The 12576-nt window shown below is 38.5% G+C and overlaps 1 protein-coding gene and 1 non-coding gene across 2 annotated transcripts in view; one reads left to right on the plus strand and one right to left on the minus strand.

The window, feature by feature from the left end:
* Exoc6b (exocyst complex component 6B) overlaps nt 1–12576 on the minus strand; it is a 425980-nt gene that overhangs the window by 366401 nt on the left and 47003 nt on the right. The window contains exon 2 of the mRNA XM_021190223.1: nt 270–435. Within this exon, the coding sequence (XP_021045882.1) occupies nt 270–435 (166 nt within the window). The remainder of the gene's footprint in view (nt 1–269; nt 436–12576) is intronic.
* Nucleotides 10759–10863, plus strand: LOC115063550. Its single transcript, XR_003843396.1, has one exon. It is a non-coding gene; the product is annotated as a small nucleolar RNA U13 (small nucleolar RNA).

Below are 12576 nucleotides of genomic sequence, written 5' to 3' on the forward strand. Positions count from 1 at the left end.
TAAGCCAGGAAAACACTATGATCACATCTAAGTGTACACATACTCTGTTTAGTAATGATCACTTCAGATCAGTTTTGTGGTTTTGCCACACTGTCCATGCACCTTCACCTTGACTCTCTATTGGAAAAGTGGGGACTACAGTATCTGCCCTATGAAAATAGAACACTCCTGCCTGTTTACATGCCATGCAGTATGGCCCCTGCTCTTCCAGTACTAATCAGAACCCCAGAAGAGGACAGAGAAGCAAGTATCCAGTAGTGTCTCCTTACTTTGAGTTTCTGGGCTTCTCCTCGTACTTTCAGCAGCTCAGTAATGGAGTCCACAAAGCCCTGGTAGTGAAAGTTGCACATTTTCTCGATTTCTCTGTCATGATTGCGGATACGAGTTTCTAGCTTCTCCATGAATCGTCCATGTTCCTCACCATCATAGACAGACCTTTAAAGAGAAGATGGCATGAAGATTACAGCACTTCTGAGGAGAAGAGAATTACAAACTCGGAAGAAACTTCTATAGAAACTAGATATTCAGCATACATAAACCACCAACTGAGTCTATACTATCGCCACATTAAAAGACTGTAGTGTTGGGTTTGTTTTGTTTTGTTTTGTTTTGTTTTGTTTTAGGAAAATCCAAAAAAAGCTGCTTTCTAGTTCACTTAAAAACAGTTGGCACACCATCAGACTGTCATCACAAAATAAAAGACTTGAATTACAGCTCCTGTCTATCTCTCCATTTAGCTCATCTGGAAAAACAAGATTTCAATAAATCCAACTATCCAGTTCCTCCATGACTCAACCCAAGAAGCTGAATAGTACTGGAGAAAAAAAAAATCACAGGCAGGCTGGCTAGCTTCAGTATAACTACATAGCTATAATCTAAAATAGTCACTCAGCACTACTATAAAATCCTACTGGAGATGAAATCCCTTGTCTAAAATGCTTGAATCCTAATGTTTCTGGTTAGAGGAATTGGGGGAATATTTGTATGAGTTATCTTGTATATAAGATTCAAATCCAAACACACAATTCATCATGTTTTCACATATAACTTATACCCAGAAGGTAAATCTATTCAATGTCTTGTTGACTTAGTATTTTGACTACAACAGGTCACAAACATGAGACCAGCCTGGCATTTTCCACTTATGACAGTCATCATACATTCCTTACGAGCATTCGTACTTGAGATTTTTGAATTAGGAATGATCAACCCAAGCAAAGATTAACATCTCAAAAAATAATATAAACTCTCATCATATGGAAACCTTAATTTCTTCTGCCTCAATGCTGATCCACCCCTCTCACTTACTATTCTAACTATACACTTCCAGAAAGAAGGGAAGGGAATACACTTAACTATTTCTTCTTCCCTCATGAAAATCAGCCAACCTGCTTACCTCTGTACTTCCTCCTCTGTCTGCTCTCCACAGACAGAGCTCATTTGCAGCTAACCCTGCTTATTATTTCACAAACTCCTGCTCTACATCATTAATTTCCTCTCTCCATCAGATCATACCTGTATAAAGATTAGTGGAAAACTTGTCCTGAACTGCATGTCCCCTTCCAGCTACCATAGGTTTTCTGTTTTCCATCCTAGCAAAACATTTTCCACTTCTTTTCTTCCCACTAGAGCAAGTATTTATTTTACTCCTCTAACAGTATTTGTTGAGGCTCAATGCTGACTTCTTCATTAAGCACTCTCTTCTGGAGAGAGTGATAGTAACCACATTAACATGAATTTACCCTTTCACACCTTCTCAATTTCCCTTCTAGAGCCTCCTCCTCTATTACACCTCTCCATGTTCTCTCACCAAGCAATCTCATGGCTCAAAAATATCACTCATATAGTACTGACTTCCTGATATATAATCTACAAATGAAAGCATTACTCTGAACTCTAAACTCAAATTTCCTGTTACTACTGCAGTACTCCAATTGGATTGTTAAAAGCCATCCAAATGTAGTGTGTGTGTGTGTGTGTGTGTGTGTGTGTGTGTGTGTGTGTGTGTGTGTGTGTGAAGTATTTACAATCATTTATCATCTGTCCATCCTCTCCCCATCTAGTCTACTACTAAGTCATGACAACTCAACCTCCAAAACATGCTCTAGAATTAAATACAACCCACCACTTCTATTTAAATCATTGTCCAAATGTAAAACTTAGCTGCACCAGAGCAGTTAAAAAGCCTCCAAAATTTCATCATGCATTCACTATCACCACCACCAATTACATAGTCCACATGGCAGTTAAAACAATCTCTTTGAATCAGTATTTCAGATATTACCACCCTCCCCAGCTTAAGTCTCTCCAAAGGCTTCTGAATTAATGAGAGTTCTCTATAGAAACAGACTTACAGAATGAATATATATATATATATCCACATATATATACATGTATATATATACACATATATATGTATATATAGTCTATCACTAGATAGATAGATAGATAGATAGATAGATAGATAGATAGATAGATAGATAGGAGACTTGTTAGAAAGGCTTACAGGCTGTGGTCCAGCTAATCTAATAATGGCTGCCTATCAACAGAAGGGCAAAGAACCCAGTAGTTATTCAGTCCACGAGACTGGATATATTAGCTGGTCTTTAATATATGCTGGAATCCCTAAGTAGGCCCTAATGCCCATAAAGGAATGGGCTTGCAGCAAGAACAAGCTCAGATTGTATGGTAAACTGTTGGACCATTGTCAAACATTCAGTTTCCACTAAGGCCTAAGAGCAGGTTAAGAGCAGTCTTTCAAAGGGAGAATAAGTTGTCTGCAGATGATGGCAGAGCCTTGCCTCAAAATCCCAAAGGTCTCTTCTATGGCTCACTGCCATGATGATAATGAACAAAACCTCTGACACTGTAAATCCTAATTAAATGCTTTCTTTTATAGGAGCTGTTATGGTCATGGCATCTCTTTATAGAAATAGAACAGAGGTAGAAGTCTTCTGAATTTTACATAGATTTACTTCCCATCCTTGATGCACATTTGTGTTACCAACAAGTTCAATATGGTTGATACCTCATGCTCACTTGGTCCATTCAGCATAATGCCATCACTATGGTACACTAATGTAATACTTTGTGGAAGAAGAGACAGATAATCAAGATCCATTCAAACTAAGTTATGACACAGAGCTAGAGAGCTAATGTATAATTAATATAAAGGTATGTTACTATCCTTGACAACTGAAAGCAAATAGTTTCTGGAGGTCTTTACAGAGAGGTATAGAGAAAAAAAGACATTTCCTAGATCAGTAGCTGCATACCATGTACCAGGAGATGTGTTAACCTGCTCAAGAAAGGACACCACATCTGGTATAGTAGCTTCAATTGGAGTCACTACTTGATAAAAGTTTTTGATAGTCAACTGTCATTCTCCACCCAGGCATCTTTCAAGTCCTTGATGGTAGAACTAATTTCTGCAATTGTTCTAGGGATGCAACACTGAATTAATTCACTAATTTTTCTGAAACAGGCAACTCTAAAGGCATTTAGCCTTTTCAACCACAACCATAATAGCCCTCATGCTAGGTCAGGGAACTAGTGCAAGAATTCTTTCTACATCTACATATTTCTATCCCAACTATATATGGTGGGAAGATTGGATTACCACAGGATGAGTTCAGAGACCCACTAGACCAGTAAATCAGACTTCAGGCAAACTCCATTAATCCTCTGACCTCCATTAAGTCTTGCTTTAACTGGAGGGCCATAATGCTTCTTGAGGTATCCTGGAATCAGTATCAATTCAGAACCAATAACCCATACGCTGAATGGGACATGCCAGCGTTATCCCTGATCCCTGACACTCCTTCAGCAAACACATATTTGCTCAGCGCCCATGGTTTTTGAGTCTGGAGTGATGTGTGGTACAGGTCATCACGCACTTATCCTCTGGATAAGACAGTTTACTTTCCTCATCATGTCAGTTCACTACCCAAAATTAAGGGTAACACACACACACACACACACACACACACATGCTTACAAACACTGACTTCAGTATAAACACAGTCATCAAGATTCATTCCCCTTCCTTGGAAAGAAAAAGATGAAACAAATTATAAGCAGCCCTCCAAGTGGATGATTTTACAAAAGCTATGTAGAACACACAAGACTGAACCTACTACTGATATTTCAGTAAGTTTCAAGCTTAAATCTTCCTCTTTCAAAGAAAAGAAAAGGAATCTTCTAAGTAAAGATATCCATATTCTTTGTCATATAGAAAACTAGGGGGTTGGGGGGAACAATGAAAAATTCTCAAACTTAAAAATATAGGCTGGTATTCAATTTTTTAAAAACACTTTTGGTTTAATTTCAGTATATTCTGACTCAATAATAACGTCTACATTAAATTCTACGAGGAAAAATTTTCATTCATTCTCTCCAAAGATAAAGAACAAACTTGATGGGGGAAAAAAAAAGAAATCACAAAGTTCAGAAATTCGGGCACCAGGTATAGTGGAACATGTAATCCTAGCAGTTGGGAAGTGGAGCAAGGAGGGTCAGGACTCCACGGGGAGCCTAACTAACTAGTGCGAAGCCCCCTGAACTATGTATGGCCTACTCAAAAGAAAATAAGCAAAGAAAATCAGAACTTAGATAATGCCTCCCTGAGTTTCCTATTTTTTAAAAAAGAAAAGAAAACCTAAACTAAAAATCAAAGTAAGAAAATGTGGATTTTAGATGTCTGAATGTGAGACCTTGGTCTTAGCCCTGTAATTAGCTACATCTTTGGCCAATTCAATTAATCTCTCTGACCTTCAGCTCTTTCTCATTTACAAAATAGGAAACAGCAATCAATTACAATTTCCCTGAAGTACTAGCTGAGCACTAAGCTTTCCAATTCAGGCACATAATGAGGAGGAGCACAATGTGACAAACAGCAGGTGGTAGTTTTAATCTCCTTATCAATGTCACCAAGTTCCTACTTAGAATCTTCATGATTTTAACACTCTATTAGAATAGGATGTAGCATAACTTTAAAGGTTTACAGTGGGCCCTTGGAGTAGAAATTTTAAAAATTAAAATAATAATTGGTTAGTACAGAGCTCCCAGGCCTGTAATCCCAGCATTCAGGAAGCTGAGGCAGGGGCCTGAGCTCAGTGATTAGTACCAAGCCAACCAGGACAATAGGGCAAGACCCTGTCTCAAAAAAAAAAAAAAAAAAAGGCTGAAATCTAAAGCACACAAATCTAAATGAAGGAAAGTAGACAGTGCTTAGGGTACCCTATATTTCCCATGTTCTGGAAACTTACAGTACTCCCTGGTTCCGGGTGAATTCTTTGTGTACATGCAAGGGAAAAGGATACACAGTTTCCATGTAGCTATCATACAGGTGAAAATATATTAACTTGCATTTTGTGTCTTTAATTACAAATTGCTTCTACCACAGTAAAAAGCAAGGTGAACATAAACCATACAGATTCAGCATTTCAAATATATTTCAGCATAAGTCATCAATAACCAACAGGCCTACCAGATACAAAAGACAAAAACAAATAAATAAACAAGTCTTAAACTGGAAAAGTTAGAGATCTACTAAATTAGCTTTCTACTGGCAGTCAGCACAGTTCTTAATACTTTTACACTTTTTCCTTCTGAATAAATAACCTCGAGTGGAGGAAGACTGCCACCTAGTGATGACCAATTTCTAATATTTCTTTAAAAATGGAATTTGATGTAACTAAATAAAACAGACTGATGAAAAACATCCAAAAAAGGCATTTGATCAAATCTGTGGGTCCAAGGCAAGGGATGTAGCTCAACTGGTATAGTGTAACCTTTCATACAGAAAGCCCCAGAACTGAATAAAACTGGGCATGCTACCAACACTGCAGAGGCAGAGACAGGAGGATTAGGCATTAAAGGCCATCCTTAGCTACAGGAGTTTGAGGCCAGCAGGAGCTACCTGAGACCTTGTCCCCAACTCCCACCCACCCCCAGACCCCTAAAAAATGAAGGACAGTCTTAGAAAAGACCAACTCTTTGAAATATTACTGTACTTCTCTATGCTTCTGACACAAGATACATAACTGTTAAACAAGACTATGGAAGTTCTGGGGGGGGGGGGGTCCTGATTGGTTGATATTGTTGTTCTTCCTATGGGGTTGCAAACCCCTTCAGCTCCTCAGTCCTTTCCCTTAGTCTGAGCACAAGGGAGGAAGAAGCAGGCAAATCTCTGCCTTGGCTCCAGAGTGAGTTCTCTAGGAGTTAGAGAAAGGACTGAAGGAGTTGAAGGGGTTTGCAAACCCATAGGGAGAACAACAATATCAACAAACCAGACCCCCAGAACTCCCAGGGACTAAGCCATCAACAAAGGAGTGCACATGGCTCCAGCTGCATATGTAGCAGAGGATGGCCTTGTCAGGCATCAATGGAAGGAGAGGTCCTTGAGCCTATGAAAGCTCGATAGATGTCCCAGTGTAGAGGAATCAAGGGCAGGGAGGTGGGAGTGGGTGGGTGGGATGTTTGGGTGAACACCCTCATAGAAGCAGGGGGAGAGAAGATGTGATAGGGCGTTTCCAGGAGGGAGGGAAACCGGGAAAGGGGATAACATTTAAAATTTAAATAAAGAAAATATCAAAAAAAAAAAAGTTTTTAAAAAGACTATGGAACAAACAATGGGAATTGCTTGTCTATTCCATCACAAGAATATCCTAGAACTGTAAAAAGTAAGCATTAAGAAATGCTTAGAAATTAATCGTGATTTTTAAACAATAATGTTGACAAGTAAAATGGAGGCCTAAGAGTTTGATTTCCATAACCTCCCTAGTATACCAAAGGTTTTTTACAAAAGGTCTATTTGTGCATCCTAGTGTGCATTGCTAATAATACACCTTGATACATCATAATGATTCCATATCCCCCTCCCACCTAGATTTCAAAAGCATTATTTTAAAAGCTTTTAACTGATAAAGTGACACTTAAAACTTGAATTCAACAAATATTTACCATTCTCCTACACTACGCTACTACATAAGTGTATGACTTGCATAAAGTCAAAATCAGCTTCAATCTACTTTTGTAAAGATAAGGAAGGAGCCATATAGGGTGGATGATACACACTCATAATCTCTGCACTCAGGAGGCTGAGGTCAGCCAGGGTTAAAAGGGAGCTGGGCAGTGGTGGCACACTCCCTTAGTCTGAGCACAGGGAGGAAGAAGCAGGCAGATCTCTGCCTTGGCTCCAGAGTGAGCTCCAGGACAGCCAGGGGCTACACAGAGAAACCCTGACTAGAAAGAGAAAGAGGAAGGAGGAGAGAGAGAGAGAAGTATGAGAGAAGAGAAAGGAGGATGAGTCAGCTGTGGATTAGCTGTGTCTATATAGCAACTATTGATGCTTCTCTGTTTGAGCAGTCCCGCCTGTCTGGTGTTTCACCTTCCTATCCTACAACTAGAGGTAAACAGTAAGTTACCTTGACAGTGACCAGTTAACATAAGAATGTGTGATGCAACTCTCACCAAAGAAAAGGGAAATCTGTTAGTGAAATGCCAAAGTGGGGGAGGGAACTGTGTAAAAAGTTGCTTTTGCTACCATAAGTACTGCCCTGTAGAAATAAGACACTTACAGGCAGGTGAAGCAACCATACTAAAATGAGAGGAAATGGTGCCAATAATCTAGGTGTACAAAGGGGAAAGTTTGGAAAACACCTGAGTCCTGGACTGTGAAGAAATTCTCACCAGCTGTCTCCAGATAGTCCATTTGTCAGTCAATTACCAATTATTTAAATCACTCCCCCCCCCCCGAAATCCTCTGCTATTTGCATAGTAAAGTATCCTAAATGACAGCATGTTGTTCAGTTTGCAAAGGCAAATCAAAGAGACAAACAATAGGTATCCACAGTTTGTTAAGGACTCCAGTCTCCAGCCTCAACTATCCTTCCCCTTTTCTTCCATTTCAAAGTAAATCTCATCCATTCTTAAAACCACAGTTCATACCTTCCCTGTTCTGAAGAGCCATTTCTAATCACTTAGTGCCTTTCATCCCCACCTCCTTTGTAACTAACTGCCCTCACAAAATTTATTAAACTATATTCTGATGGTCTGTTCAATTATCAGTCTTCTTATACTAAAACATTAGTCCTCCCTGTGCAAAGACTGTCTTACCCATTTTATCTCAGGGTGTTTTCACAGGGCCTAAAGTGGAAAGATTCTCCCACTGAAGTGGACACAAATGGTTACAAAGAGAAAATGTAAATCAAGCAATGGAAGTGGATTTACCCTTGTTTCAGAGATGGCTGCAAGAGTAATTAAAACAGGAGACCAAACATATCTACTCATATGTCTTAAGACCAAAAAAAAAAAAAAAAAAAAACTCAAGACACAAAGAACTGAACATTTTCAGTTTGGAGTTTTGGTTTTGATTATCCAAGAAAAAAATTCCAGAGTTTGTTCTGGTCTTTTCTTTTTCATATATCTTTTTTAACTTGTCATGGCTTTATCCCTCAAACATTTTCTTCTCATTAAACTCCATAAAAGAATCATTAGCATTTTTGTTTACTCCAAAAGTTAAAAATAAAGTGGAAAAACACATTTGAGCATGATGTTGAAAGAGAACTACGAGAGGTCAAAAGGAGTTTATATCTCTTCTTCTTACTTCAGTATGTCTACTGATTGTATTCAGACTTTAGGATTATAAATTGGATGCTCTGGGTACAGGAAAAAATAGACCACTGCATATCATCATCAATACCTGGAGACGCATATTATAATTAATGAAGTCTAAGGTGATCACAAAACATCTAACAGTTAATGCTGTTGATCTGTCAACTTGTCTAGAATAATGTAGGAGACAAGCATCTGGAATGATGCAGTTTCTAGATCAGGTTAACTAATATGGAAAGGCGTACCATTTAAAGAGCAGAGCAGTGGTTCTCAAGCTTCCTATGCTGTGGTCATTTAATGTAGTTCCTCATGTTGTTGTGACCCCCAACCATAAATTTTTTTGTTAACTGTAATTTCGCTACTGTTATGAATCATAATGTAAATATCTATGTTTTCTGATGGTCTTAGGCAACTCCTATAAAAAGTTCACCCCCCACCAAAGGGGTCTTGACAGGTTGAGAACAGCTGGGATAGCGTTTGTGACCTCAATAAAAAAGGAGGAAGCAAGCTGAACCAGAGGAGGTGCCTATTTAACATATCAAAGTAGACCTGGCCACCAGGTTCTCTGCAACCCTCAGTCCCAACCTGTCACAGGGATGGCTAGCATCCATCCCTCCCACCCCCAACCAAAAATTTCCCCAGTCCAGGGGCTAAACTGCCCTTCCCCCAGCTGCTCTTCCCTATAAAATCCAACCATTCTGGTTACCTATTCCTTTAGTTTATTCTCTTGCCCAGTCTCTTGGTCCTGGTCGGCAGCTGCTGTGCCCTCTCCCCTCCCCCTCTCTCCACACATGGCTCTCAAGGTCTTGTCCACTCTGGACTCTCCCACATGTCCCTGCCTCTGTCTGTGCTCCTTTTTACCTAAAATAAATTTTCTCCTCCCTCATAACTAGGAGTAGTCATGTTCTTTCCTTTTTTCTTTTTTTCATTCAAACACCAGAATCTAATTGTCAGAACAGAGACTATGAATGAAGCTGTGTGAGACTTTTGAGACCTTGTGAGAAAACATCAAGTAAACAAGACAAAAGCCTTATAACATCTGTTCGATCCTCCATAACATGCATTGTTCTTGGGATGTGCTTCCATGCCCTCTCAGATGTACTAATAGGAGCAGGTTTTACTTTAGATTACACATCGCCTTACCCATTAGTATTCAGAATGATGTTTCCAAGCATGGCTTGCCTCATGACAGTATATGACTTAAACTCATGTGACCTTTGCTCTTCTGACCTTGCTTAACCCTCAAGAATACCCTCAAAATATAAATTGTCTGATACTCTGAATAAAGTTGGCTATTGCATGATACTATAGTCCACCTCATTTTTGGGATCCACTCTCCCAGATCAACTAGAGTAGTAATATTTCATAACCATATTTTCTGGCTGCGGTGCAATATAACCAACCACCTTCTACTCTTGCCACTCTGCCTTTCCCACCATGACGGACTGTATCCTCTTAAACTGGGAGCCAAGACAAAGCCTTCCTCCTTGAAGTTACTTCTTGTCAAGTATTTGATCAAAGCAATACAAAAGGCAAGTAATATATATAATATCTAAATGTTTTTGTAATACCATATAAGAGCAAACACATTCCAGTACTTTTTCTGTCTTTGCAGATCCCAATGTATCTGACTGGCTTCACCAAGACTGCCCATATAACCAAGAGGATGCTCTAAGGGAATTCTGTCTTGGGCAAGAAAGAAAGCCAAAGATGGGAACTTCCAAAAACCAAGGTGGGGGCAGCTTCAGCTGGCACCTAGCCAAAGAGCCTTCTGAAGAATATGACTTGGGTTAACTACAACTAGAAAGTCTTGGAAGAGGAAAATTTGTCATTAAATATCCAAATCAACAACAGAAATCAAACAGGAAATAAGCCAATAGAAGCAAAGATAGTCAAACTTAAGTATATAGAGACTGTCATAACTAAAACTTGGGTAATATCCTGTTGGAACAAATCATCATCTTCTTCATCATCATCTCATGATCTGAAGACATAAAGCCTCAACAAAGTTTGTCAGTGGCTTTATTACTTCCTTTGTACAAATTCATGTTAAAAGCAAAAGGATTTATTCCATTGCTCTTTTTTAGCTGAATCATGAATGTTACTAATTATAAGATTAGAAATAAGAGTACTTGAGGCAGGATCTTTTTTTACTTCATAAGTAAGAGGATTAAGTATTTGCATCATTGTGTGACACATACCACCCTCAAACCTTATTATGAAGTTGGGTACAATACCCATTTGACATGAGAAAAACAAAAAGAATGCCTAAGGAAGGTGTGTGACTAAAATCCTACGCTACACAGTAAGTCAACCTGGGATACAATGAGAACCTGTCTTTAAAGAAATTAAAATTAACTAATTTTTAAAAAGAATGAACGAATAAATGAATGAGTAGGGTGGTATATACCTGTAAATCCAACATTCTAAGATCTAAGTAGGAGGATCACTGCAAGTTCAAGGGTAGCCTAATCTCCACAGTGAATCCAACCAACCAGAGCAATTTAATACTCCAAAATTAAGTCCCTAGCACTGAAAACCCTGAGGGACCAATAAAGGATAATAGAGTTGTTTCCATTCAAAAAAAAAAATGTAATCGAAAACAAAGTAGCAAAATAAGATGATGCTCCCCATGAGCAATGCAAAGCATTAGACATACTATGAAAAACACTTCTGGTAGTAAATCTTAAAAATCTAAACTAAGGCTCTAGACCATTAGTGCATGACTCTGCAGTAAAGAAAATAAAGAACATCTCCAGTGACTGGAGTAAAAAGGAACAGGAATCAAAGAGACAAATGAGGGGACCTCAAGATAACTAAAACCAAGACACCTCAGTGACGGGTGAAGGGCCTGCAAGGAGACCTCCCCCTCTGGTATTGATTCTGGCTGCAGGAGAAAGAAAACTTTCTAGTCATTTTAAACAAAAGAACAAGTCTCATAGTGATGCTATTAATATCTGTACAGTCAAAAAATTCTTCATTTTAGGGCCAGGTATGGAGGTGCATCTTTTATCCCAGCACTAAGGAAGTCAGAAGTAGAAAGATCAATTGCTTGAGTTCAAATTCAAACCATGCCTGGGGAACATAGCAAAATATCATCTCACAAATAATAATTGTTATTTATTTTAGAAGCAATCTCCTTCCCAGTGTCCAGAGATAACTGAGTGAATGAACATAAATCTTCTCTAGAGAAATATAGTTTAATTCATATTTCTAAGACTTCTGAGAAGTAATAGTTCTTTAAAGTAGAATTTAAGTATAAAAAAAATCTTAGAACATGTATAGTTTAAAACAAAACAACAACAACGAAGCTTAAAAATAATCAAAATAATTTGCCCAGGCTTAAAACTGGTATGTGTAAACTAAAAATAAATGATATATTTAAAGAAATAGCAAACATTTAAACAAAAACAAAAGCGTTAAACATTTAATCCCCAAACTGAAGAAATTACAAAATTGCTACCAAAAGCAAATAGGGCCAGCAAGATGCCTCAGAAGGTAAAGGTACTGACCTGCTGCTAAGCCTTATAATCTGAATTCCATTCCTGGGACTCACATAATAGAAGGAAAGAATCTGGCAAGTTGTCCCCTGACCTCCACCATGCTACACACATATAGACACATATAAATGTAAGAATAGTCTGGTTTTGAAGGAATAAACTACAAAATCTGTTGAAACACCTGGTCACCTTCATTTGGAGTGGTACAGAGTGAGTTATTCCTTCACAGGCATGGTATCGCCATTTCCCACTTAACCCTCATATTGACAATAAAAATCTGACCTGACCTTGACCTTAGGAAATCATGTGTGATTGAGAGTAAATTCCATCAAAAGTATTGTCCTTCGATTTACCCAAACACCTCATTCTATCCGCAGTCACACTGGAAAACAGGCCTAAGAATGAATGAGCACCGTTGAGGACATTTCACTGGTAGAGGGTTAATATTCATTTGATTGAA

This window comes from Mus pahari, chromosome 2, assembly GCF_900095145.1.
Source record: "Mus pahari chromosome 2, PAHARI_EIJ_v1.1, whole genome shotgun sequence".
Classification (NCBI taxonomy): domain Eukaryota; kingdom Metazoa; phylum Chordata; class Mammalia; order Rodentia; family Muridae; genus Mus; species Mus pahari.